Raw genomic sequence first — 27363 nt, forward strand, 5'->3', positions numbered from 1 at the left:
ACAAGACAATGATCCTTAACACTCTTAAGTGTCCACCACGAAATCTAGCACGTGAACGACAAATTCTTTTGCTAGATATATAAAAATAAGGATAATAATACTTTAATAACATTTTTCTTATAACATTTTAATATTATTTATGTGTCATTCTGTGATTGGTCTATATTGGTGTTTATGATTATTATTATTGATTGTGGAATAATTTTGGACCAATCACAGAATGACACGTAGACAGTGTTAAAATGTTATCAAAAAAATGTTGTCAAAGTATCATTGTCCTAAAAATAATAATAAAGAAAACTAAAAATTAACATGTCACATTAATAATAATATCTTTTGTAAGGTATTAAAAAAAAACTAATTTAGTCAATTTTTAAAAAATGTGACTCAATTGAAAAAGAATATATAAGTGAAAAGCAATCTTCAACTTTTTAACCAAACCTCAAATCAAACACTTAATTAAGTCTTATATTTTATCATTAAACATTATATTATAAATAATTAATATATCAACATGCAATACATAGAATCACTTTTCATATCTTACAAAATTTGAAATTGTTGTAACTGTAAAATTCTCTCATAGTTAAGTGTAAAGCATCATAAGAACTTTGGTCGTGCTAATTAAGTGTGATCAATGTGAGAATCATAGTCTAGAACTGGCATGTATATATTCTTCAGCAGTTATGAATCTATCGTGGAAAAGAAAAAAAATAATTATTTCATTTATTTGAAACAAAAGAAAATACAATATCCTCTCCTTTAAGGATTTCTTATTAGTATTCTCTTCCTTCCCTTATTCCTAATTCCTATATCAACAATGACGCAAATATAAAGGTAAGAAAAATATCATCAAGAGGCACATTCTCTGGTTGTTCTTGAATCTGCACCATTTATATGCATTTGTAATGATTCAAAAATTTGACATTTCTTCCCTACTATAGAAGAGGCCAGAAGGGGAACCGTTGGGAAGCAATGCTAATCTCACAACACTAGCAGCACCTTGCTCAACTGATAAGAAACCAGTGTTTCTGTTTATGTCTGTTTTCACAAATCCAGGACACACACAATTGATGCAAAAGTTTGGATATTTCCTTGCTAGAATCCTTGTGTATGAATTCATGGCTGCTTTTGAGACCATATAGGCAGATAAGAAGGTTGGCCAACCTTTGTTTCTGAATGAACCTTCTTCAAAGTCTTTCATAAACTCTTTCAGTACCTCATCTATTCTATCTTCTGTAAGATTTTCAGCATCATCAAACACCCCTTTAGCCATTTTGTTTGCTATCCCCTGAAACATCACCACATATCACAATTTTTCTAATGTAAAATCATATTTCAAGAGCAAAATTATAGCATTCTTGTACCTTTAACAACCCTCCTTGGGAGGAAACATTAACAATCCTAGGTGAGTTAGATAGTTTCAAAAGGGGAAGAAATGCCTCAGTTGTTTCCTTTGCACCATAGTAGTTTGTTCTTAGACACTTTTCTGCCATTTCACAAGTTTGAGTAAGTTCCCTCCAGTTAATTGTTGACCCTTGCTGCATATGTGGAAGAAATTCAGCTTCAATAAAGGTTCTACATACAACATAAATCCCTCACATTAGACAAAAAAATACACACTGACCATTTCATATGGATTTACACCACTGATTCCTGCATTGTTCACCTATACAAGAATGTCAGATTTTTCAGAGGTTAAAATGATTAATTCAGATAAAGTTGAAGGGAAACAAATAAGATGACTTCTATAATTTAGACATTCTTATAAGCATGAAGAAAAACTATTTTAAGTACTTTTTTTATGGTTTTGTGTATAGTCATAAGAAGTTATGAATGCTGATAAACCATATTTGAAATTGCTAGGAACATTATAGAATCGAGTACTTGAGAATACATTTTTTTTATAGCTAAAGGAAAAAAACTTTGCTATAGTTAATAATGGATACATACGCCAAATTTTATTTCTTTCTATATGATTTAAAGGATACAGAATGAAACAGCCTAGCACCATAAAAAAATGCTCTTAGACTTGCAAGGTGTACCACTAGACAAATTATAGTAAAAAAAACCTTATAATATTTGAAGGTTTTAAAAGAGTATATATATTGCACTTTATAACTCTATCCAATAATTTTATATTGTTTAGAAATTCTGTTAGAAACAATTTAAAAACATATTTTCTCTCGTAATCCTTCAAGATAACTTATAAAAACAAAACTATATCGCTTAGAAATTCGGTTACAAACAATTTAAAAACATATTTTCTCTCAAGAGTCCTTCAAAATGTTTTATAAAGATAAAATTTTTAAAGAAATTTGACTTTAAAAGAAACAATACCTTAAATAGGATCATTATCTCTCGTTACTATCTCAAGATATTTGAGGTAAAAAAAAAATAATCAACCTATATTCACTGTAATTTCCACATCTAGTAAGGAAATACACAAAACTAAAAGTGGTGCACTTTCACAATTTATACACAAGGTTAACTCCATTCTGGTTTCAATTTTATCCTATTTCTCTTTCCTGGAAAGCTTAGATTATAGTCTCCCAATCTTAGATTATAGAGCCCAAAAGTCATGTGTTGTATTGAAAAATTTACCTTTGTATTTGGAGAAGGAAAAATAAGAAAAAAGTTATATAAAACAGTTTAAGATTTTGATGTGTGTACATTAAGGATATATATAGAATGGTTCCTAATGATGTAATAAATTCTAAAGTATAAGATATTGAAAATGAATTCCACTAGCATGTGTTCTTACCAAGATATCAAGTCTCCCAAACTGTGACTTGAGAAACTCCAGGAGTGAATGAATACTAGCAGAGTGAGTGACATCAAGCTGGTGAAAAACCACCAACTCAGAGACACCACATTCTTTCAATATCTCAATGGCTTCATGCCCTCTTTTCTCATCTCTGGCAGTGAGCACCACCTTCACTCCATTTGAGGCCAACTGCTTAACAGTCTCTAACCCTATCCCTTTGTTTGCCCCAGTAACAACAGCATACCTGAAAAACAACCACATTCTACAACATCATTCTAACATAGAAAGAACATGCAAAATGAATCGTTGCATGTGAACAATGTTGTTTCACTTGACTAAACAACCTTGGTTTTGGTTCTATCATAGATGCTGAATCTTGATGAACTGCTTAAGGAGAGAAATGAATATATGTATAAGAAAGAAAGAAATGGCGGCTAGTCAAATGGGTTAGTTGTGTTGTTACCTGTTACTGCAGTTGTTGTTGTTGTTTATTCCACAGCATCATTGTTCAAGATATGAAAAAAAATTGTTAATGTTTGTTGCACAGTGTGGTGCATGATGAAATGGAATATTAGATGGTATTGTAAACTGAGTGACCACAGCATGTGACGAAAGAGACAATGCAAAAATCCAAAGAATGTTTTACCTAATCTGGTATGGACATCCGTAAGTAAAATATAAGTTTTCATGTTTGTAAATTTAAATTGATCAGCCAAATTTAGGATTTAGGGCTAGGTATCCTAATCCAAACTAAAGTTTTTAAATTTTTTATACCCATTTAGAACTTGAGTTTTTTCTAACCTGGATTCCAATTACCACCTTTTTAAAGTTATTTTAAAAGTATATAAATTATAATATTTAAAAATATTTTTATAAACAATGAATTAATTCATAACTTAAATCAAATAAGGAAATAATGAATTGATAAATTAATTACCAATAATTTAATAAAAATAATTAATTATTAAGTAATAAAATTATAATTAAATGATAATAATTATTAAGTAATAAAATAATAATTAAGATGGAAGTTTTTTTCCATCTTTCTTGTATATTTTTTTTTGTTGTATTAATTTATATCTTGATGTTTAATAATTTTGTTTATTGTTTGTTGTGGCTTGATATAAACCATAAATTAGTTGAATTTTATAGAAATTGAAATTTTATTGTGAGTTGTTGACCTTTAAAATAAGAGCATTGATAAATTATTTGTTTGAGAACGAAGATTGACATATTAATGATCTTTAGTCCTTGAAGTTAATGTTGAAAATTTATTTTACTAAGTTGATAAGGAATTGTATAAGATATACCTAAGATTTATTCTAAGAGATTCAAGTATAATTTTTTTCATGATAAGGATTAATGGAGTTATTTCTAAGAAAAGGAAGATAGACCAGAAAGAAAAAGAAATTTCTTTACTTTTTAGCTTACTGAAACAAGAGTGAGGTTGTGAAGTATAATTCGAACAATATCCATATCATATATTTTTATCATAAAAAAAAAACTTTATCATTTTCAAAGATAAAGAAATAATGTACTATTTAATTTTAACTTTTCTTTTAGGTTTTTGTTGTTTAATCTCATTTTATGTTCTATCAATTTATTTTATGCTTATTAGTATAAATTTGGTGTAGCTTTTACTATCACACTAAATCTCTACAGATTCGACATTCTTATTTATTTTAAATTTAAAAACTATTCACCACAATAGTGCCCCGTTTAAAGTTAATAATGCTGCAAAAGTTGATTTACTTGTCGATCATACATTAGTGAATATCATAATTATTTAATGTAGGTGACAACAATTTATTAACTATATAACAAATATGATTTTATTTTCTTATTTTTCAAAACATTCTTTTTTTAAATTTTTGTTAAACAAATTAAAAGTTACATTTAATTCATTAACAATACCAACAGACAACATCTCCCTCAAAACGTTCAACACATAAAACATCACTTTGGTTTATAAAATGAGATTTGTCTTTATATATATTTTAAATTAATTTTATTTCTAATGAACGTGGAACTTTTAACAATGTTAATTTTAACGTGTTCAATAAATTTAAATTATTCAATACAAATAAAACCTTGAACTATAAAAAAAAGAAACCAATGTAAATGTTAGAAAAACACAAAGCATTTATATAATTCTACAAAATTTGAAGGTGATTACTGTACTTTGTATATTTTTAATATATAGTCTAGTTTGACTGGTTTATTATAATTGAATCGTAAATAAGGTTGAATAAAATATATCCATCAAGTTTCATTTTAATCTTTCAACCTTCTTTCATTATGACAATCTTCTAGAACCCACACACACATACATCAATCGTCTCATTCACCAAAAAATTGTCTCTTGTGAAAAATTTTATGCTCAAAACTGCAACTGGGAGCTGTTGTTTGTTGATCAAATAGTAAGTGGAATCACTTAAAAACTATTGTTGGTCAATTCAGTCAACTTTCTTACACTTCAAAGATTGAGATCATTCTCAATATATACTATATTATGTGTCACTTGTTCTTTAAAGTTTAATTTTTCTCTCTTTTCTTTAACAGGAGCCGTGTGGCCTAGGAAACAAACTACTCTCATATATCATCAATCTTATTTGTTAGCAACTCGATGTGGAAACTGTTTTTTTAAGTTACAAACAAAAATATTAAGTTTTAAAAATATACTATCTTTTCTGATAATGTCTCATAAGTGATTATGCATATCTAAAATTAGTGTTGTGAAAACAATCATTCAATCTAACTTGGTTTGGCCTGACTACATATTGATCACTTAGTGAGTTAACCTAACTTGACTCACTTATTAACAAGTCGAAAAAATTTGAATTTTACTCGACCCACTGCATATTGATGGATTAAACGATTTGACTCACTTAATTATAAGTTTTTAATTCAAATCTAAATAAAGGAAAATGGTCTTAAATTATATTTATGATCAATCAAACATAATATTTCATTCACGCAAAGATATCATAAAATCTCATCAACAAAATTTTTAATGGTTTCATAGCGATTCAAATTTTTTTCTGCATAAAAATTGAGTTACTAAGTATAGATTTGTGACTTTTTTATATTACCTAATTATTCCATACAAAAATAATTTCATACGAACTTCTGTTTCAATATTTTTTAAAAATGATTAATCTAACAATAAATACTTATTAGAAAAAACTAGGTAGGTAGGTGATCCAACCTGACTCTTCTGGATTAAATTAGGATTATTGGTAAGTCAATTCGGCTCAGAATGAATTCAACTCGGATTAGCTGGACTCAAAATTAGTCCTATCAAAATTTTAATTTCTTTTTTCAATTCAACCCAACTCAAAGTTATGATGGACCAAGTTGACTCATAGTTCCTTCCAACCCATTTTAACATCACTATTTAAAATTCAAGTTAGGTTATTTGACTCAATCACCAAAAACATTCCACATAGTGTATTTAATTTGGATTGTGTTAATTGGGTTATCTAATATAAAATATGGTTGAATATAAGAACAACACTTTTATGTCGTGACATTACAACAGTATTGAAACAATAGCCAAGGGATAAATAAAAGGAGAGTCACGTGCCATGAATTAATTATTTTTCTCTTGCCATTATAATAGGAAGAATAATGTATTTATATATGCATAATTATCATGTATTTAAAGTGATGTCATGTTGGATATCCTACATCTCAAATGAATTATCAATTTATAGAGTCACACTAACTTAATCGAGAAAAAGAAAAAGAGACATTTTTCTTTATGTACTCCAACCTATTAAGCAATTTAAAATTATACAATCCTTTACATCAGGTTTTAGGAGGGAAATAGAAGGGGATAGATTTAAACTGTAAACACCTCGAGTCAGAAAAGAAGAAAAAAAAAAAGTCTCGAGAGAGTGAAGAAAAGAGTAATTAGTGTATCTGTGCAACTCTATGCAAAAAAAGCTAACTTGGAAAAAATGTTTTATTCCACATCTCATGTATCAAAATTTCTTATGTTATTTTAGCTAAGTACTAATTGGAGTTTTCTTATCTTATATTCTCTTCTTTGGAAGTTCTAAGAGAATTTTAGGTATATTTATTAATTCTTATTAATGAAAGATTTTATTAGATTAGGTCTACTGGAGTTTTCCTCCATGTTGAGGTTTTCTAATATTAAAAAGTTTTGGTGTCTTCTGTTGGGTTATCTCTTCCTTATTTTTGTGTATCTTATTATTTTGCATGTTATTTTTATGTAGAAGATTTTATCTGATTTTGCTTTTAGTTGTCATTTTGTTATTTTTTATTTAATGGATATAAACCAACCAACGTGATCAACTAATGTTATAATGAATTTAAGATATATATATATATATATATATATATATATATATATATATATATATATATATATATATATATATAACGTAAGAAAACTAGTTTTTAGCAAGATCTTAATCAAAAATATAAATTTAACTTTGAATAATTTCATAATTTTAAATTCTTGTGTAAATCAACATGTTTAATAATCAAGATAAATGAATCGTATTATAACAAATATAGTAAAAATATTGACATTTTATTAACAAGTTAATCTACTACACAAAAGGTTTTTATTTTACCTTTATAATCAAGGAAGTTACTATAAAAGTTTAGATTTGATTTAATTCTTAAAGAGTGAATTCTAGGTAGGCCTAATGAAGTAATGTAAGTTAAATGATAGGTCACTTTTCTGATTCAAAACATTACAAGTAAACTCTATTAATATTGTTGAAAACAAATCATTGTCCACGACCTCTCTATAGGTATCTTTGAAATAAATTTTAAAAATGAATCAGATTGTAAGAATGCGTGGTTTTCAGTATTGTAAATGTTAAAAAGCAAATGATGCGATTAGAGAAGCAGAAATTAAGAATTGTCTATAATACTAGTGAAGCTTCAAAAAGAAAGGGAGTACACAGAGAATTCACTGCCTACGCGGCCTTTTCCCCTTCTCACAACTTCAACTATCAAAACCTTGCTAGTCATCAATAGCTAAGATAAAAAATGAAAAATAGCAAACCAACAGGCCTTCCTTCAAACAATTTCATTTTTCATGAACAAGGGGGCTATACTCAGGGTACCACATATTGCCTCGCACATACTCCACAGTATCTTCCTGCAACCAAACCAACAAGCATCAGTTACCAGCAGCAGAATATACATCATACCAAGTTGCCATCGACATGCTGAGAACTAAAGCACAAAATATGGGAACTAGTCAATTTGCAATATTTAGACGCAAACTGCAACTGTATTTAATCTTCAAAACTTCACTATCCGCTCACACCATGCAAAATTAACAATACACTCAACCAGAATATGAGAAATCTGAAATTTGCATACTTTTGACATGTTTGCTAGTTCTCTCAACCCTATATCACCATATCCTTCAGCCTGATTTTCTGCAACCGCAGCACCAATAACAGCAGCTCCAACCTCAGCTGTAACATTCCGAATACTGCCAAACAAGGTACCATTCGATTACAGAAGGCCACAATGAACATCTTTGTTAAGAGATCAGTAAACCAAAACTATATTGTTAGATTTAGTACCGTACATGGCATCCAAATCCAATATACATTCCAAGAATCAGTTTTAGTGTCTATACAGATTAAATTTTAATTCTCATAGTGGTTCAGAAAGGATCCATGGAAAAGGAGAGGAGAGCCGTGAGAAAATGAAAACAAGTCGTAACAAGGAAAAAAAGGAACGTTACCAGTCAATAGATGGAAACAAGATTCCTTTTTGGACCTCCTCATCTGTCATATATGAAGCAAGGCTGAGAGGATAGCAGCAAGTTAGTAATGTATTTAAAAAGGCCCAAAGTGGCATCTCATCAGGGGGGAAGTTATTTATTAATGAGCGGCAATGTACACCCAGAAAACGTATTATAAGCTTTTTAAAGTAGGCACAGAACAGATAAAATGATTTAGACAACACAGAATACAAGGTCAGACTGCTCAATTGTTATGCCTAACACGGGAGCAGCCCTACAAACATCAAGAAAATAATTCACTAAACTTCCATTGAAATCGAGTCTAATAGCTTTTGTTGGAACAAAAGAACTGTACAAATTAAATATACCATTCAGCTGCTGCTCGCAACATTTCGTCTGTTATATGACGAGCACCGGATAGAAGTGTACCCAAACCAATCCTGAATGAAATGTTGCAGTATAATTACGCCAATGTTTCCACTGAGTGCATGATTTGTGAAAAAAATAAATATAGAGCCACAAAGGCACGCTTACCCTGGGAATAGGTACATATTGTTGGCTTGATTGACATGGCCAACTTCATTTCCTGTACAAAAATTCATTTGGAGGCTATGGTAAAACATAATATTGAAATGAACGTCAAAAATGTAAAGAAACAAGATTCTTCCTACGACAAAAAGCCTCCGCGGCTTCGAACTTGACAAGCATACTTCCAAAACCAATTAATCATATTACAGAATGATAATTACCGAGATCTACATCGTCAAAAGGGCTTCCACTTGCAAAAACGATATTTTTTCCAGCGTGACTGAAAGCTTCAATAGCAGTGCACTCAGCTGTCCCAGTGACAACGAAACAAGTGTCAAAATGAAAAACATGGACATAATTAAGCAATTGTCCGTACTGAATAAGCCTTGTACAAACAAACCATTCACGGTGGGATTAGACATTGCAAAGATAGCAGGTTTTGTTGAAGCAGATTCTCTCATTGCCTTGAGCACCTGAGTTGAATCTCAACCATTAAATTGAAGAAAACCAATTACAATAAAATGAAGGAAGCAGAACCCAAAGATATTAAAACAAGAAATCTTTTCAAAGCATGTGTATTTCACTTAATCAAATATACTTTACTGAGGAATAAACATAAGGTAATTACCTCCGTGTCAAAAACACCACCAACTCCAGACAATCCAAGTAGCACGTGTGGCTTAACCTTCTTAACCTAAGGACCATTAGGTTCAACAAATGAAATATGGATATCAATTAGAATGCATTTTTTTATTCTTCATAAGTATTATTTAATTTACTCTTACACAAAAATAATTGTTCATTATGATATAAATGTAAAATAAATAACATATCGAAGTGAATGAAGTTTTTCTCAAACAAATTCCGTAGCATTTACCACTTCAATTATACTAGCACCCTCTGTAAGCCCTTCAAGATCTCTTGGATTTTTGGCAAATGGAACAGCAGCTGGATCTAGATTGCTCCTTTCCGTGGTGACAAGACCCTACATTCAACAATCACATCATTATTAAAGATTATCATAATAAAAATAGAAAAAATAAGCATGCACAGAAATAAAAGAATCCAAAAGAGGATGTCAAAAAGAAAATATGTATGACGATGTTAGTCATATAAATGAAGAGAATTTAAGACAGAATATGAAAATAAAAAATGAAGATATTTGGATAACAAAAAGTTGAGTCAAAATCACGAGGGATCCAGATAATATATTATTACGAATACAATTTTTATTTAAGTTGCAACTTAAAGCACACTGAAAGCAAAGAGCATGAAAGCATACATTTTTATCAATTAAAAAAAACGGGCTGTTAGCAGTGGCCGCAGTTCCACTGCCCCCTGACATTCTTGAAACAGCCTGGGCAGCCATCTTAAGAACACCAAGCCCTGCACTGCCCATCAGGCAAGAAAGTGTCACGTATAACAGAATTTTGGCAGCAAGATTTAAGCTAGAAAATAATAATATAACGAGCATGATAGAACAACGAAACAAACTGGATACCCAACAAAGATACATCAAAATTAGTTTTGCAAGTACCTCCCTGCTCCAACAACAACTATCTTTTGTTTCAAAAAATCAGACAATGGTCGACCTTGGGATCTTATAGTTCCCAATAGCCCAGCAAGTGCAACACCGGCGGTGCCCTATTAAACAATGGAAATGAAGAAAAAATGCACGTTTTAGAAGTCACTTCAAGAAAATAACGCATTACTTAGCACCTTGAACATTTTAAATGTAACAAAATATAATATCACTTTCTTACCTGTATATCATCATTAAACATGCAAAACCTTTGTCTATATCGTTTAAGGGTTTCAAAAGCCCACTTCATTTGGAAATCCTCAAACTGAAAAAATAAGCTAATTATCCGGTTACTAGATAAGTAAATTATAAACTGAACAGAGAGAAAAACGTTGTAAAAGAAAAGCAAACCTGAACAATAGCCTTAGGCCATCGAGCGTGTACAGCTTCCATGAATTCATCAACAATCGATAGGTACTCTTCACCTTCCAACCTAGGCTGTCGAACTCCTAAATCTGACAAACGAGAATCATGTCAGAATACAGTAACTTTCATGATGTCAAATACGTGGAATTACCATATTATCTTTTTGTATGCTCAAGAGATCAAGAATGTCAAAGTAATTGAAAAATCCCACTCCAACTCATCATTGGAGCATAATATAATTAGATAAACTTAGCTAAATAAAGCAGAAAAGCCATTCATTAGTTACAAGATTATATTACTCAACCACAAAATCTAGGATACTGGAAAACATGACATCTTCCTCACTTTACAAAGCAAACATACCCATGTAAATGAAAAAGTGAGACAAACAACAACCATAGAAATGAGGAGCAGAATTGAGTTATACTCACAAAGGGGATCTTTGAGTAGCTTTTCATTGTTTGTACCAACATCTAACATAACTGGAAGTATCTGAAACAAGTGGAAAAAACAGCATACTGTACAAGTTAAATCAGAGTTACTAACTTTACCAAGTAGCAGTTAAAAAGTAAAGAAAATAAAAATTACAAGTTTATAACAAAAGATCTCTTAGACAAACTTCTCCATAAACACTCTTAAGAGAGAAAAATAAGGAGAAAAATTTAAATTAGCTTCCCCATAAGCTAATTTGTAGAAGTTTTTTTATAGAACTTTTCTAAACTAATTCTTTTAAAATTGTAGATAAATTAATTTTAGATTATAGAGAAGTCCGTTTCATTTTTTTTCTCCTAAAAGTACTTGCGGAGAAACTCATCTAAACAAACCCAAAGTCAAGATTTATGAACTCATTTCCAGTTCATTTGTTGATTACGAGTAATTGTACAAGATAAACGTACAAATATAAACATAAACAAAATTAGATTTATTCAGCATCATAAAACAGTTAACAACCCAACCCACCGTACAAAAATTCAAGTATCCATTTCACTAAAGAAAAAAATCTCAGTCCTGGGTCACCAGTAACACATGATGAGTCCAAGTTATGAGGAAATTCAAGATACAAAGAGAAAGGAAGGGGAAAACATACTTTTCGTGGGTTGATACCAGCAGCAGCAACATACATGTCAAGTTTTCCAATAGGTATTCCTATGCCCTGAACGCCAAGGTCACCCAAGCCAAGAATACGGCTACCATCTGTCAGGACAATCATATCTACCTGAACCAAGGAAACAAGATGATTATAATTTATAACCAATGATATATCAAGTCAGGGAGAAATTTTGACCCACGTAACCGAAAAGTTCCTAAATTTTCGCAATGCATGTAAATAGTTGAACTGTACCCAGTTACCAGAACATTTATCATTGAAGTCGGGTAAAGTGAGAAAACACGAAGTAACCACAATCACAACTAAATACCAAAATCACAAGAAAAAATCAGTAAAAAACTAAAACAATTATCAATTTCATGCAAGGCACATAATATGAAACCATAGAAATAGTGTCACTTAACGACGACGAAACAAATATAATATACTCACCCTCATGAGCTACCTATTTAGGAGGGAGAATCGAATATTTAAATACTCCACTCAAGATCCCATACTTTCTTGATGAGAGTTAGGCACCCCACGATACCCAGGTTCTTATAAACGTTCTAGATTATTCTATTTTTTCAACTGCCTCCCCTCTGTTTTATAAACCTAATACCTACGTAGACCTCCCTCTAACGAGAAAATACACTAAAATTCTTGTCCAAGAAAAGTCATCTTTGACACTAATGAAACAATAAATGGACCCTCACAAGATGAAACTACTTCGGGTCCCTGACAAATCTGTCAATTTTTTACACACAATTTTTTCAACAAAACTAAAAATACAGCACTATCCATGAAGTTGAATTCCAGTTTATCCCTCAGGGCGTACAAATATACTAAACTCGGCGACATAATTAGAGAATTCCAGTAAGTACAGAATTCACCAAGTTTCAATAATTTTAACCCTTGCATGTCAAAACCTTAAGAAAGCTGTATGGATTATAAGGGAAGAATGAAAAATAAAAGTCACTTCCATTTTCTATCATGAAGGAAAAGAAAAGGAAGGCAGAATTTTACCAAGACGAGTTCAATACCTCGTCAGCAGGCCAGTTATAGATCATTGACATCATCTCTCCTTTATCTTTGACACTAAAATACATACCCCGCGGGCGTCTAAATAACCCTGAATAATTTTCACACACTAATCCAACTGTGGGAGTATATATTATAGGAGCAAACTCTTTGATGTTACGGATAAGAACCTGAGATAGAAAAGGGTAAGCAAGATAAAAAGCACATAATAATAATAATAATAATAACCTTTGTAATATATTGTCATATCCGCAAGGCAACTTCATCATCAAACTCACTCGGTAATACAGAATCTCATTCCTGTCATGCAATCTATTTAAGATCCTCCATTTGGATAAGGCAACAAATTTATCTGATTGGCCCCGTGTATTCTTCTCCAAAGATCTATATGAATCCACTGAAAAATAATAATATATTAATATAATCAAAGAAGAAGCAAACATGAAGCCAAACACACAAGCGGAGTCTAAAGATGAGCAAGCAATAATTCCTGAGACTGAAGAACATATGCACATAGCATGAAACGGTTAGGTTTAAAACTTACTAAACCGATCATATTGATGCTCAAATGAAATGACACGAGGTGGAAGAAGGCCCCGAAGTCCCAATCGATCCCTTTCAGTTATGGGAAACCCAGTATCCTACACATAAAAAATTAATTAAGTAAATGAAGTTTTAGAATCCCAGACAGTGATCAAGCACAGCCGTGAGTAGCTTCGATTTTTAATGTAAGAGATGGTAAACATAATATATTTATATCAATGAAAAGCATCTTTTAATGAATCCATATTATGCATCTACCCGAATTAACTCAAAACAGATACCACCAAAATATCAATAACGAATTTTCTCCACTTTAGATTCTACATTTCATGCATGTCACACGAGGCTCCCGATTACACACTTTCTACATAAATAAAAAAAAAATTACAGAGCTACAAATTTATACGAAAAACGCATTTGGAATGTTACTCAAATTATGTTTAATACAACCTCTCTGACTTAATTTAGCGTCCTCTAAAACTAAAACAGTGACAATAAAATAATTAAATATTCACTTTCAACCTTTCTAAAAAAAAGCATGTATGGGGAAAAATTTATGAGATGCTCTGATTCATATGGTCTGGTCCATTCTTAACGTGACACTTTTCAAATTGTAGGAAAAAATTAACAACACCAAATTATAAGTGATGATCCTGAACCGCTTAACAATAACTTCATCTTGTTACGTATAATGCTATTAGATAAAAATATTCTCCTTTGCACCTATAAACTCAAGGTTCAAACTCAGAATCACTCGTTAAATTGAAACAACTCCACACAAGTTGATGCAGTGGTCTTCTTAAAATAATTATATTGTATGAAAAAATAATAATCAATCGCTTCCATCTCTTTTCAGGTTAAAGCTTGTTTCCTTTCAACCAAATAAACTACACTAACAAACAAACAAATTCACCAACACAAAAAAAAACATTAAATAAATAAATAAAAAACAAAGTTAGCGAAGTGAAAAACAGTGTCTATCGAAAAACAGTGCGAACCTTGTTGAACCACGGATCATGGAGGATATCAGTGCCCCGCTTGTGGACCTTGCACGGCCCGGGAATCGCCGTGGAGAATCGCCGTGATCTGGACGCCGCGAATCGCACAACCTTCCACATTCTTGTAAATCGAAATCGAAATCAAAATCAAATGCAGCACCCAACAGCACCACCTATAACACTACGATTAAGCGAACTTAAAAGAAATTTGGATTTGGTTTTGTCTTTATGAGCTGCAAGAAGCGCATTTTCTACGAAGGAGGAGAGAACGATGTCGTTTGTGAGGTGCGGATTGAGGAAGGTGGAAACGAGCGCCAGGGTATTTATAGCGTCAGGAGCTTTCTCTCTCTAGCTTTCTCTCTCCTATGTTTGTTTCCGAGAGTTGAAACAGTTTGAAGCAGTTGGTGTTGCAGGTGCTACTACCCAATGAATTCGGGCAGTGTAGGATGGACAGTTACAGCAGGAAAATCTGCCCCGGAGAGATTCGGGCAGGGTTGCCCAAAGATAGCGACTAGCTTAACTCGAATGAATAAAACACGTGGACTATTTTCTTTATCACCCAAAAAAAGTGTTTTATTTATAGAGCAGTAATACAATGACACGCTTACGTGTCACTTACATTCATATGACACGCGCCACGTCATTTTTTTTTTTAAAAAAAGGTGTACTGATTGAGGGTAAAAATGGGAAAAAGGTAAATTTGGGTTTCCTTCTTCTTTCCCTGGTGAATGAAAAATACCATCTAGGTTTACTTTCTCTTACTTTCCTCTCTCGTTGTCCCTCCTTGTTCATTGCTTCCCATTTGTGTTTTTGCATTGCTTCCCATGTGTGTTTTTGAGGTGGTTGAATCGGTGGTTGTGGAGGTTTCGGGTGGGTGTGCAGTTGAGGATTGTGGAGGTCTCCTGTTGGCGTTTTGATTTGTGTCGCTTGTGTGGTGTGTGACTTTGAGGTAGGGTTTTTTCCAATTTTTTTCTATGGTAGTTTTACCGTTTTGAGCACTTGGGGTCATGGACCCATTTATCTGTCGATATGTGTAGACAGCATGTATGTGTTATTTTAGCGGGGTCGATTGAGGTCTAAAATGGGGTCCATTTGTTTCTTTGTTGGGGAGCTTGAGAAAGGCAGTGATAATTTTTCATCTTCTTTTTGTTGTTCATCTTCTGCCCCCTTCTGATAGATGGTTGTGGGATTTGTAGAGTAGGCTTGTTCTGGTTTTGCAGCATATGTCAAACGTTTTGAAGCATCAAACTGTATACTAGTAGCCATTATTTGTGTAGAATATAACTTTTTTTGTGTTGTGTATATTGAATTGTCTCCTTGTTGTAAGTTGCAGCAGAAACACATTTTTCTTAATATTTTTGCTAATAAAAAGTTGTGTACATATATGCAGACTCAAATCTTTATATTGTTGCAGCTTATGGTATCTTTAGTAGAAGGAAAAAAAAGTTTCATCAATTAAACCTTTGAAAAAGTGCATGTCAATAAGCATATGGTTGTTTAATATATATCTGATAGTTTTATGATATGTGATGGTTCTTTATTAAGACGCCTCTTGGAATATTTGCACTCAGAGAATGTGGGTTGTAACTCCGTTAGTGTATGGGGTCCATTTGTTTCATTGTTGGGGACCTTGAGAAAGGCAGTGATAATTTTTGATCTAAGAACTTTATTGACCGTGGTGGGTTTGGGTTGTTTCTTTAATTCCTCTGTCCTGATTAGCACTTTAGGAATGAAAAAGCTTTATTATGACATAGAAAGAACAAAGGGATGGAGACCTCTTACCTAAGTATAAGTTATTTTTAAGTTCCATTTATTCATGATATACCAAGTACTGTTTTTAGTTGTAATAAAAATACTGATGTTGTGTTTTTATAAAAGCCAAAGTGTGTTCTTTTATAAAACAAATTGTACACTAAAATGGTGGTACTTTGTAGTATATTTTGAGTTCTTTATTTGCATCGAAATAATGTTGTTTACGGTGTTTTGGGCTGATTAAAATGTGATAAAACCTTGTTGTCCCATGCTGTTAAAAATGCAGTAAAATTCTTGTTGTATTGTGCTGTTAAAAATGCAGTAAAATCCTATACTGTTTTAACATAAAAATGCTGCAGAAATTGTTGTTGTATGTTTTTGTTTTTAGCTTCTTGTTTCCTACCAAAAGCTTTGTTGTTTGCTCCCAAAAGCCTTGTTGTATGGAACCAAAAAGCTTTGCTATTTGTTGTTATGATACATATATAAAAGCTTTGCTATATTGCTGTAAATTATGCAGAAAAATCTTTGATGTAATGGTTAAAAAGCAAGATAAAATATTTGTTGTTGGTTGTTATAAAACTGGTATAAAATCTTGCTATTTTTCTAAAAACAATACTTCTTGAAATTGAGTGAAAAATCTGATGATATGAATGAGTTAAATACATATTATTTTACTAAAATATTAAATTGAACTTGTCACTCTCATTATACAATGATGTTGATTGTGTTTGGTAAAATGTGCAGGATATAGTGATATGGACAGAGAAGTTAATGAAGCTGTAAGTATGCTGTAATTGTTTGAATTTAATATTTATTAGGTAGATTGTTGCATTTATTATACTAAGATATGGTTTGGTTTATACTTGCAGGGTAAAGTTAGAGTTAGGCACCGAGTACAAACCCAACCTATAGTTGAATTAAATGCTTCCCTGTCATCCTTTCATAAGGAAAGAATAAAGTCGACACCTTTTAAATTTATAGTCGATTTGGTGGACAATATCGTTATTTCTAGCCCCATTCTTGTAGAATTAATTAGTAGGTGGGATGTCGTACATAAGGCTTTTAGGATCAGAGAGAATTTAGTCCCTTTTACAGTTGAGGATGTGTGTTTTTTTTTAGGTTTGTCAAATTGTGGTCAAACTTGTAATCTAGAAAATGATGTCGGTGGCATTGTTAATAACTTTTTTAGGGATGAGGACATAACAAGTTTGACTATAATGGAAAAGTTGAGGGATAAGAAATTTAAAACAAAAAAAAATGTTGACAATTATTGTAGGTTGTATATATTGTTAACATTTGGAATATTTTATTTTCCTAGGAATAGTAATGTGATAAACAGTGTCCCTTTTAGTAAATTAGATAACATTGATGAACTAAATATATACAACTGGGGTGATGCTGTATATAGTTTGATAAAAAGTAGTTTGAATCGGGCAGCGGATAAATACAACCGCAAAACATACCATGATGCTATACACATAGCTGGTTGTGCAGCAGTATTACAGGTGTGTTTTAACATCTGAATTTGTAAGTATATGTGTTCTGTTATAGGTTTATCATACCATGTGTTGTTGAATGTATTGATGTTTGTGGTTGTGGTTGTTTAGTTATTTGTGCCCACTGTTGGTGATGACCATTGGTGGTGCTATGCTGTAAACTGTCAATCAAGAGAAATGTTTATTTTGGATTCTCTTGGTCACAAAAGGCGGCGTAGAAAAAGTATTGACAAGGCTATGGTAAGACATATTTTGTTGTATTGTTATTGTTTTAAGTGCACTTGACTGTTACAATAGAAGATTTACAAGAGTATTGAATGTGTTCAATATCAATTTGTAAGGTTGCCACTTTGCAACAATTATTCAATATGATTGACATAGACTCAAACTGTAAGGAGCAGGAATTGAAAGTGATCGAAGAAGATTTGCCTGTGCAACCAAATACGTTAGTGAACTTGCTGGTGTTGACAATTTATTAAGTTGTGTCATATGATCACTTTATAATATTTGTTTAATTTGTAGGTATGATTGTGGTATATTGGTCATCAAGTATATTGAGTTATGGGATCATACACCTAAATTTGATGGGAAAAAAATGCCCGATTACACAATGGTTAGTATGATTTATGTATATGCTTAAATATGATTTATGATAAAACGTTTTTTAGTATAAAATTTAACAAGAGTATTGTTATTGCAGGAACAATTACAAGTTCTGCGAGAACAAATGGTTTGTCAGTGGGTATTACATGAAGATAATGTTCATCGTACAAGGGTATTGCAGAAATGTGGGATGGGATCCTTTAGGCATTGATTAAGGCATGAAGTAGGACAACATTAGCAACTTCAATACATTGAAGTAGGGGAACAATTAATGTACATTTTGAATAGAATGCCCACAAAATATGATTGATTAGGATTCAATTAAGGTTACTGGTTTTAAAGTAGTTTAGTTTATGTAATGAAGAATATGTTGTACTATTTAATGTTGATGAATTTTATTATTGGTTATAAAATGGTATTTTGATGAAAATTTAAGTTTGTTTATTCATACAAGTTTGGGTACCAACCATATTAATGAAATTTGTCGTAAGAAATGTGATGATTGATATTAAAATAAACCACTTTTATTGGTGTTGAGAAACTCTTTAAAAAATAACCATATACAACATAGTACATAAGCACTTACTGGACCTAAGAAATCAATTATTGATATTCAATTAAACCAATTATATTCTGGTTCGTAACTTCTTTCATAAATAACCACATACAACTTAGTAGATAACCACTTACTGCAACTAAGAAATGAATGATTGATATCCAATTAAACCACTTGTATCCTTGTTCAGAACCTCTTTCACAAATATCCACATATAACATAGTACATAACCACTTACTGCACCTAAGAAATGAATGATGTATATTCAATTAAACCAATTATATTCTTATTCAGAAGGTCTTTCATAAATAACCACATACAACTCAGCATATAACCACTTACTGCACCTAAGAAATGAATGATTGATATCCAATTAAGTCAATTGTATTCGTGTTCAGAACATCTTTCAAAAATAACCACATACAACTTAGCATATAACCATTTACTGCACCTAAGAAATGAATGATTGATATCCAATTAAAGTACTTGTATTCTTCTTCAGAACCTCTCTTAGAAATATCCACATATAACATAGTACATAAGCACTTACTGGACCTAAGAAATCAATGATTGATATTCAATTCAACCAATTATATTCTGGTTCGTAACCTCTTTCATAAATAACCACACACAACTTAGTAGCTAACCACTTACTGCAACTAAGAAATTAATGATTCATATCCAATTAAACCACTTCTTTTCTTGTTCAGAACCTCTTTCACAAATATCCACATATAACATAGTACATAACCACTTACTGCACCTAAAAAATGAATGATTGATATTTTTTTAAACCAATTATATTCTTGTTGAAAAGCTCTTTCATAAATAACCACATAAAACTTAGCATATAACCAGTTACTGCACCTAAGAAATGAATGATTGATATCCTATTAAATCAATTGTATTCGTGTTCAGAACATCTTTGAAAAATAACCACATACAACTTATTAAATAACCACCTACTATACCTAAAAAAAGGGATTATTCATATTGAAATAGACCACTTTTATTCTTGTTCAAAACGTCTTCCACAAATAAGCACATATAAGATAGTACATATCCACTTACTGCACATAAGAAATTAATGATTGATATTCAATTAAAGGAATTATATTCTTGTTAATAACCTCTTTCATAAATAACCACATACAACTTACTATATAACCACTTACTGCACCTAACAAATGGATGATTCATATCCAATTAAACCACTTCTATTATTCTACAATACCTCCTTCATAAATAAGCACAGAGAACTTAGTAGATAATGCTTACTGCACCTAAGAACTGTGATTATTCATAATGAATTAAACAACTTTTATTCTTGTACAGAAACTAATTAACAAATCACCACATAGGACTTCGTGAGCAACCACTTACTGCAACAAGGGAACATAAGGGAATAGTGGAACTGTATAACACGTCAGTTTCTCAAGGAACAACACGGATTATTCAATAATTGTTTTGAAACTGTAAGGTGTGTACCGAGACTTGAAACTTATTTAATTAAAGGACATGTCTTAAAACAATTGAACATAATTATATCACATTACACTTCCATCATTTCTACATTGTTAGGATGCATAATAAAGGAACATGATATCAATCTTCGAACATTGCATACATTACATCAACACTTAAACCAGCAACACATTGATTGAACTAACATTAGTCCTTCAGAAATTGTACTAAATAACACATCCGTGTCAACACACACAAAATACGAAATAGTCAACAACAATAAAACGAGAATACAAATAAGGAAATTATGAATGTCCTCAATTTGTTCCACTATTAATTGTTGTTGTTAGATCCACTGCCTTCAGGTTTGTCATTGTGAACAGGTGGAATCAATTTGCTAAGGATATCATCAACGGAACGTGTTGGCGGGTTGTTCATAACAATTGGTACTGTTAGACGTACTAGGTCATCAGTTGGGCAGCCAATATCACTTGGAAAAACCTACACATACGGGGACTGTCATTCAAACTGGTCAAAACAGTTTAGAAAATATATAACACCACAATACAAAAGTATGTAAACTTTACCTTAACAATATTCCTAAGAGTTATGTTAAGATAGTATGTTCCGCGTATTGGTGAAAATATTGCAACCTATTCATACATTAATGGTTAACTGCATAAATTGTTGTGGGAATACAAGGTCAATAAGTAATTATTGATCACAAAAAATATACTTACATCTTGTAGGATTATCACACTTCCAACTTTTAAGTGTGGACCTATTTCAGGATGATCAATGGCCTTGTGGTGAACACTTGCTTTTACAGTCCCTGTTGGATCCTGTCAAGAGGTACATTTTTCCTAAACACAGTTCAATATGGTTTTCAAAATAACTAAACATTCCACTAAAGCCATTTACAATATACATCAACAAACCCGAATTGTTATTTTCATGTCACCCAGTCCGTTATGTTCAGTGGCTTTAACAAGACATCGCAACAAGGACACCTTACAAGTTCCTTTCAAGGAATCAAGGGTTGAGATATGCTCAACCTCATGTTTAAGCAATAATCCTGCAAATCAAATTATTATTTCCATAATGTTCTTGAAATAAAAAATGAATGTTGCGTATGAAGATGAATTCCCAATTATTGTACTTACCATGGATGTCAATGAATTTTTCAGCCCATACCCAAGCATTGGATGTGAAGTCACGTTCAAAACTGGCTTTTGCAATGTCACTCAAAAATACTTGTGTCGAAATGTTTTCATTCACTTGGCGGTTAATCATGGCTGCCTCAATGACACCAGCAGGGCCCGGAATGACATTGTTATTGGAATTGCAACGGCGAATAAAACTATCAAGATCACTTTCATCAATATCAAGTTCTTCCCAAGCTTCCATGACTCTCTGTTTATGTTGAGAAAAAAACATCAAATGAAGACGAAGTCAACTAACAAAAATTATACCATGTAACCTAAACATTGGGTATACATAAAAACGAATTGGTTTTGTGTAGGTAATGTAACCAAAAGATTGAGAATACCTAAACACAAAACATAGAATCGCCAAACTCTGTTTTTCTTTATTAAAAGATAAAAACAAGAGGAAGGGAAAAAAACAAAGTTAATCCATGATTTAGCTATTGAAAGAGAACGTTGGGGCTGAAGGTAACGTAACCCTAACAGTGGACATACCTCCAAAACGTGAATAATGTTGGTTCCCTTGCACAAAAGTGTTTGCTCTCCCCACATGAGCACAACTTTTAATAACATTCAACCGAAATTACGAATATGCCCCGTTAAGCATTAATTAACATTTCTTGTGATAGAAGTCATCGAATGACAACTCCATTTAATGCCTCTGCAAAATTTTAAGGCTCAAGACACTTTTTCAAGTTTCGACTGCAATGAGAGGTGGGGGAGAAAGTTTTTCCAGCATTTACTTATTAGGCAACCGTAAACCCTAAAATTGATACAAGATTAAATGAGTGAATGAAGTGGTCTACACCATTTATTGAGGTCCATATTTGTCAACAACCATTGAAGTTCTATTAAATAGGTGAGTGATTACAAGTTTTTTGTGTGCAAAAGAATAAATTTTTGTGTTGCCCAGGAGGTTGTTGAAGTTATTTAATGTTTGGATTTATATTTGTCATCTTACTTCAACTTGACTTCTTCTTCCGCGTTGAATTATTTAACTTTATACCCATTTTCATTTAATGAGATAGCATAATGGTTTGTAATGTTAACTGTGAAGTTATTGTTTCGAGAGTGGTCATTTAAAATAAAAATTCAAAATTAACGGTGCAGTAAGTGGTTATTTGCTCATTCATAAGTGGCTAGTTCTTATACTGGTTATGAGCATCTAAAGAAATGATTAAGATGATTATCAAACATGTTATTAATTAGGCCAATAAGTAGTAATTATTCTTCTATTGAATTGTTTTAGGAGAAGTACGGACAATGACCATATAAATACATATTTGGATAATATTCAATTTCATTAATAACTTTCACAGGTGCAGTAAGTGGTTATTTGCTCATTCATAAGTGGCTAGTTCTTATACTGGTTATGAGCATCTAAAGAAATGATTAAGATGATTATCAAACATGTTATTAATTAGGCCAATAAGTAGTAATTATTCTTCTATTGAATTGTTTTAGGAGAAGTACGGACAATGACCATATAAATACATATTTGGATAATATTCAATTTCATGAATAACTGTTACAGGTGCAGTAAGTGGTTATTTGCTCATTCATAAGTGGCTAGTTCTTATACTGGTTATGAGCATCTAAAGAAATGATTAAGATGATTATCAAACATGTTATTAATTAGGCCAATAAGTAGTAATTATTCTTCTATTGAATTGTTTTAGGACAAGTACGGTCAATGACCATATAAATACATATTTGGATAATATTCTATTTCATGAATAACTTTGACAGGTGCATTAAGTGGCTATTTGCTCATTCATATGTGGTTATTTATTATTGTGGTAATGGATATCTACAAATTTTATTAAGTTAAGCATGTTATTAATTAGGCAAGTTAGTAATAATTATTCTTGTATTGAACTATTGTAGGAGAAGCATGGACATGGACCATACAAATACATCTTTTGATGATATAGAATTTCATGAAGAACATGACAATGTAGAGCAAGAATTAAATGAAAACCATATTCAACCTAAGTCAATCCCTCCAACAGTTGGAATGGTGTTCGAAACTATTAATGAAGTCAAGTCATTTTATAGACAATATGCAATATCAAAGGGTTTTGGAATTCGAACAAGGACTTCAAGGAAGAACAACAAGAACGAATTATGTTACTTCATGATGGTGTGTTCTAGGGCTGGAAAATTTATGTCCCCCATTGACAATCAAATGATTGCACGTCCAACACTGGCTAATGATTGTGCAGCTCGAATGATTGTATCAAAAAGAGATGAGAAGTGGTACATTTCAGCATTTGATGATGTACATAGTCATGATCTTAGTCCAACAAAGTCAAGATTGTTCCGAGGCAATAAAAGGATGAATCTTAACATTAAAAGAACACTAGACTTGAATGATGAAGCAGGAGTGAGGATTAACAAGAGCTTCCGGTCCTTGGTTTGTGCTAGAAGCGGTTACGAGAACCTCGAGTTTGTCGAACACGATGTTAGAAATTATGTGGCCAAACAAAGAAGAGCATTAACAAAAGATGGTGATGCAAAGGCACTCTTAAACCATTTCTCTTCCATGAGACAATTAAATAAGGATTTCTTTTTCGACATTGATGTTGATGACGACAACCGTATATTGAATGTGTTTTGGGCCGATGCACGAAGTAGGGCAGCTTGTCAGTATTTTGGTGATGTCATATCTTTTGACACAACATACTTAACAAATAAGTACGATATGCCATTTGCTCCTTTCGTTGGTGTTAACCACCATGGGCAATCTATATTGTTGGGTTGTGGTTTGTTATGTTCAGAGGACACTGATTCATTTGTTTGGCTCTTTAATTCATGGCTTCGGTGCATGTCCAACAGACCACCCCAAGGAATTGTTACGGATCAGTGCAAAGCAATGAAGAAAGCAATAGAAGTCGTGTTTCCTAACACTCGTCATAGGTGGTGCTTGTGGCATATAATGAAAAAAATACCTGAGAAGTTACAAGGTTATGCGGCTTACAAAGATATCAAGCGACAACTTAAGCAAGTTGTCTACAATTCTGATTCAGTTGATAGTTTTGTTTATGAATGGGAAAGGATGATAACAATTTTTTCACTACAAACGAATGAATGGCTTTCTTCACTTTATGAAGAACGACAGAGGTGGGTTCCTTGTTACTTGAGAAAGACTTTTTGGGCAGGCATGTCAACCACTCAAAGAAGCGAGAGCATGAATGCATTCTTTGATGGATATATTAACTCACAAACAACTCTTCAAGAATTTGTTAAACAATATGACAATGCACTACAACACAAGACAGAAAAAGAGAGCCTAGCTGACTTCACATCATTAAACACAACTCTTCCATGCGGGTCACAATCACTCATAGAGCGACAATTCCAAAAGCATTACACACATGCTAAGTTTGCAGAAATACAGTCCGAATTTAGAGGTAAAATTAATTGTTTCGTTGATGGTGTTGTGGTACAAGATAATTCATTGTTGTACAATGTCATGGAGGACTCCATTCATAACGAAATAAGGGAAGAGAGGGTATTCATGGTTACATATCAGCGAGACACAATGGATGTTAATTGCAGTTGTTTGCTTTTTGAGTTTAGGGGCATTATATGTAGACATTCTATATGTGTTTTGGCACAAGAGCGAGTAACAGAGCTTCCTGCTAAGTACATACTCACAAGATGGTGTAAAAATGTCCGCAGAAAGCACACGTATATTAGAGCATCATACCACAACAAGGAAAAGGATCCCCATATTGAACGGTATGATAACTTATGCAAGAATTTTGGAGATATTGCTGAGATTGCCTGTGAGTCAATACACTTGACACAATTATTGGTTGACAACCTTAGTTCCTTTGTCAACAAGCATGGATTACAAATTTCACCTTCACCAAGCGTCAACAACAATAGCCACACACAAGAAGAACACCTACATGATAGTGAAATACGCCATGATGTTGACACAACTATATACAATGTTCAAATCCAAAGCCCAAAATCTGTGAAGCGAAAGGGTCGACCTAGGACAAGAAGGTTGAAATCCACAACGGAGAGAATAACAAGGAAGAAACCATCAGCAAAAGCTAGTACTCTAACATCCATTGGTATTGTTGTAAGTATTTATTTCATTATTTGTTACTGTTATAAATTGCAATAAATATTTGGTGTTATTAAAGTTCTCACACTAAAGAAATTTAAACTACCTTCATATTCACTACTGATACAGGAAACTATGATGGAGGGACCAAATACAACATTCAGCAACAACATTGATGTGACACTGAACACACATTACACAACACCCAACTCAATTGGACCGGTAAGATTCAATTGCTTTTTCATAGTTTAATGATTTCAAATTTACTACAACCTCCATATATTTTAATCTCATGCATTGGATGTTCTGTCATGTAGGCATCAACTGTGCAATCCTCTGGGTTCATGTCACTGTTGACATCATTACACAATGACATGCAAAACACGCAATCATCCACTAGTAATATTGACAATGTATTTGGATAACAAAGTTTACACTTACGATTAAGTTCCTGACATGTATGTTGAGGAAGATTTTTTGGTCATGTGAAAGTGTGAGATGTCGTTAAAATGAATGTCATATTTATGCAGATTGTAGAAATATCTTATATTTATACTTTGCCAGTTATATCCATTTCAAGTCTTTTGTTTTTGTACAAATTGTCAGTGACAACCAACCACAAATTTTGAATTCAATAACCACATAATACAGCAAAAAACCAGAGTAGTTTAAATGACCAAATAATTATTATGCATAACACCATTCCATTTAAACACGTCATTTGATGCCTCAGTCAACTTTTGATATAAAAGTAATTAAAATAAGGTTTATCAATTTATTGTTATACGAAATGTTTGTCACAACCAACCACATATGTTTTATGAAATAACCACTTACTGGAGGAAAAAATCAAGTGTTTCACAGGATTGACTGAAATCAATTTTATTTTTTATTTATCTCTGACGAAGCAGCAATTTTAGTTTTTATTTTTCTCTATGAAGCACAAGGTTAATATAAACCCATAATTTAATATTAACTTTTAAGATGAATGTTCAATTTTTCCTCTAACTTTTAATTATTCATTTTTCATTTAAAAGTCAAATTATATGCAACCAAATAAAATTTTACCTTTTATAATAAATGCTAAGGTAATATAATTAAAATTAGAATGACTGAAACGAGTTATATTAAGTACAAGCTTTGGTTTACATAATAGTAACTCATAAGTATAGAAGTTTTTACATAATAGTAACTCATAACTATAGAAGTTTTTAATTCCATTTGTCTTATAATGAAAAACAGCTAATAGTGATATAATAAAGAATTTTACATATATACTTGATCAGAATTAAAAATAAGATAAGTTCACCTTTTCTATATCTTTATAAACATTTAAGTATTTTGAATTACAAATGGTTATAGAGTACGTCCATGTATCTGAACTTAATTGAAAAAAAATGTATTCAATTGTCATAATACTAATATGTATAGTTATTTGATTTGATGTCTATAAGGGTATTAAAGTATTTCATAGCTGCTATACAAAAATGAATTCATCGTTATTCTCTCTTTTCTGTTCCATTTTTCTTAGTCTGTCACTCTTGACTTATATTA

At 31.9% G+C, this 27363-nt stretch overlaps 5 protein-coding genes across 6 annotated transcripts; 2 read left to right on the forward strand and 3 right to left on the reverse strand.

Annotated features, from left to right (window-relative positions):
* Positions 1 to 800: 800 nt before the first annotated feature.
* Positions 801 to 3108, reverse strand: LOC148192280 (short-chain dehydrogenase/reductase 1-like). Its single transcript, XM_088098250.1, has 4 exons — positions 2765 to 3108; positions 1628 to 1669; positions 1368 to 1541; positions 801 to 1291 (listed from the first exon to the last, which is right to left on the reverse strand). The coding sequence occupies exons 1-4, from the start codon at positions 3026 to 3028 to the stop codon at positions 914 to 916; spliced, it is 858 nt and encodes a 285-aa protein (XP_087954376.1). The 5' UTR covers positions 3029 to 3108; the 3' UTR covers positions 801 to 913.
* A 4505-nt stretch (positions 3109 to 7613) lies between these two features.
* On the reverse strand, positions 7614 to 14991 carry LOC148192281 (NAD-dependent malic enzyme 59 kDa isoform, mitochondrial-like). 2 transcript variants are annotated; one of them, XM_088098244.1, is made up of 19 exons: positions 14653 to 14991; positions 13656 to 13752; positions 13390 to 13508; positions 13114 to 13281; positions 12071 to 12199; positions 11415 to 11475; positions 10969 to 11072; positions 10799 to 10882; positions 10573 to 10679; positions 10318 to 10426; positions 9913 to 10020; positions 9664 to 9729; positions 9436 to 9508; positions 9257 to 9343; positions 9042 to 9093; positions 8876 to 8947; positions 8508 to 8570; positions 8135 to 8249; positions 7614 to 7907 (listed from the first exon to the last, which is right to left on the reverse strand). In XM_088098244.1, exons 1-19 carry the CDS (start codon positions 14770 to 14772, stop codon positions 7836 to 7838), a joined length of 1806 nt encoding a protein of 601 aa, XP_087954370.1. In that variant the 5' UTR covers positions 14773 to 14991; the 3' UTR covers positions 7614 to 7835. The 2 variants fall into 2 exon arrangements, with proteins under 2 accessions (XP_087954370.1, XP_087954371.1); XM_088098245.1 differs by lacking the exons at positions 13114 to 13281; positions 13390 to 13508; positions 13656 to 13752; positions 14653 to 14991 and adding an exon at positions 12524 to 12674.
* A 275-nt stretch (positions 14992 to 15266) lies between these two features.
* LOC148192282 (uncharacterized) lies at positions 15267 to 18933 on the forward strand. Its single transcript, XM_088098183.1, has 7 exons — positions 15267 to 15601; positions 17149 to 17183; positions 17274 to 17909; positions 18012 to 18140; positions 18242 to 18345; positions 18423 to 18513; positions 18601 to 18933. The coding sequence occupies exons 2-7, from the start codon at positions 17160 to 17162 to the stop codon at positions 18712 to 18714; spliced, it is 1098 nt and encodes a 365-aa protein (XP_087954309.1). The 5' UTR covers positions 15267 to 15601; positions 17149 to 17159; the 3' UTR covers positions 18715 to 18933.
* Positions 18934 to 20553: 1620 nt separating this feature from the next.
* On the reverse strand, positions 20554 to 21593 carry LOC148192283 (uncharacterized). Its single transcript, XM_088099074.1, has 4 exons — positions 21462 to 21593; positions 21264 to 21365; positions 21111 to 21176; positions 20554 to 21024 (listed from the first exon to the last, which is right to left on the reverse strand). Exons 1-4 carry the CDS (start codon positions 21477 to 21479, stop codon positions 20857 to 20859), a joined length of 354 nt encoding a protein of 117 aa, XP_087955200.1. The 5' UTR covers positions 21480 to 21593; the 3' UTR covers positions 20554 to 20856.
* Positions 21594 to 23622: 2029 nt separating this feature from the next.
* Positions 23623 to 26304, forward strand: LOC148192284 (protein FAR1-RELATED SEQUENCE 6-like). Its single transcript, XM_088098564.1, has 3 exons — positions 23623 to 25824; positions 25939 to 26031; positions 26127 to 26304. The coding sequence occupies exons 1-3, from the start codon at positions 23623 to 23625 to the stop codon at positions 26232 to 26234; spliced, it is 2403 nt and encodes an 800-aa protein (XP_087954690.1). The 3' UTR covers positions 26235 to 26304.
* Positions 26305 to 27363: the final 1059 nt, after the last annotated feature.

Source organism: Vigna umbellata, chromosome 9, assembly GCF_029865625.1.
Source record: "Vigna umbellata cultivar VRB3 chromosome 9, Vumbellata_1.0, whole genome shotgun sequence".
Lineage (NCBI taxonomy): Eukaryota > Viridiplantae > Streptophyta > Magnoliopsida > Fabales > Fabaceae > Vigna > Vigna umbellata.

Bases quoted from the DNA above. Each gene is read 5' to 3' on its own strand.
- LOC148192280 (XM_088098250.1), bottom strand. From the start codon at position 3,028: ATGTGGTTGTTTTTCAGGTATGCTGTTGTTACTGGGGCAAACAAAGGG. The intron at 1,542-1,627 runs GTCAGTGTGTAT...CCACATATGCAG, and splicing joins GTGTAAATCCATATGAAATG to CAAGGGTCAACAATTAACTG. The intron at 1,292-1,367 runs GTACAAGAATGC...GTGATGTTTCAG, and splicing joins CCCAAGGAGGGTTGTTAAAG to GGGATAGCAAACAAAATGGC.
- LOC148192281 (XM_088098244.1), bottom strand. From the start codon at position 14,772: ATGTGGAAGGTTGTGCGATTCGCGGCGTCCAGATCACGGCGATTCTCC. The intron at 12,200-13,113 runs GTATTGAACTCG...TCCTTGGTTCAG, and splicing joins ATAACTGGCCTGCTGACGAG to GTAGATATGATTGTCCTGAC. The intron at 10,427-10,572 runs GTACTTGCAAAA...CCTGATGGGCAG, and splicing joins GTTGTTGTTGGAGCAGGGAG to TGCAGGGCTTGGTGTTCTTA.
- LOC148192282 (XM_088098183.1), top strand. From the start codon at position 17,160: ATGGACAGAGAAGTTAATGAAGCT. The intron at 17,910-18,011 runs GTGTGTTTTAAC...GTGGTTGTTTAG, and splicing joins GTTGTGCAGCAGTATTACAG to TTATTTGTGCCCACTGTTGG. The intron at 18,141-18,241 runs GTAAGACATATT...TCAATTTGTAAG, and splicing joins AAAGTATTGACAAGGCTATG to GTTGCCACTTTGCAACAATT.
- LOC148192283 (XM_088099074.1), bottom strand. The intron at 21,177-21,263 runs GTAAGTATATTT...ATGTATGAATAG, and splicing joins GTGTGATAATCCTACAAGAT to GTTGCAATATTTTCACCAAT. The intron at 21,025-21,110 runs GTAAAGTTTACA...CCGTATGTGTAG, and splicing joins CTCTTAGGAATATTGTTAAG to GTTTTTCCAAGTGATATTGG.
- LOC148192284 (XM_088098564.1), top strand. From the start codon at position 23,623: ATGGACATGGACCATACAAATACATCTTTTGATGATATAGAATTTCAT. The intron at 25,825-25,938 runs GTAAGTATTTAT...CTACTGATACAG, and splicing joins TAACATCCATTGGTATTGTT to GAAACTATGATGGAGGGACC. The intron at 26,032-26,126 runs GTAAGATTCAAT...TCTGTCATGTAG, and splicing joins CACCCAACTCAATTGGACCG to GCATCAACTGTGCAATCCTC.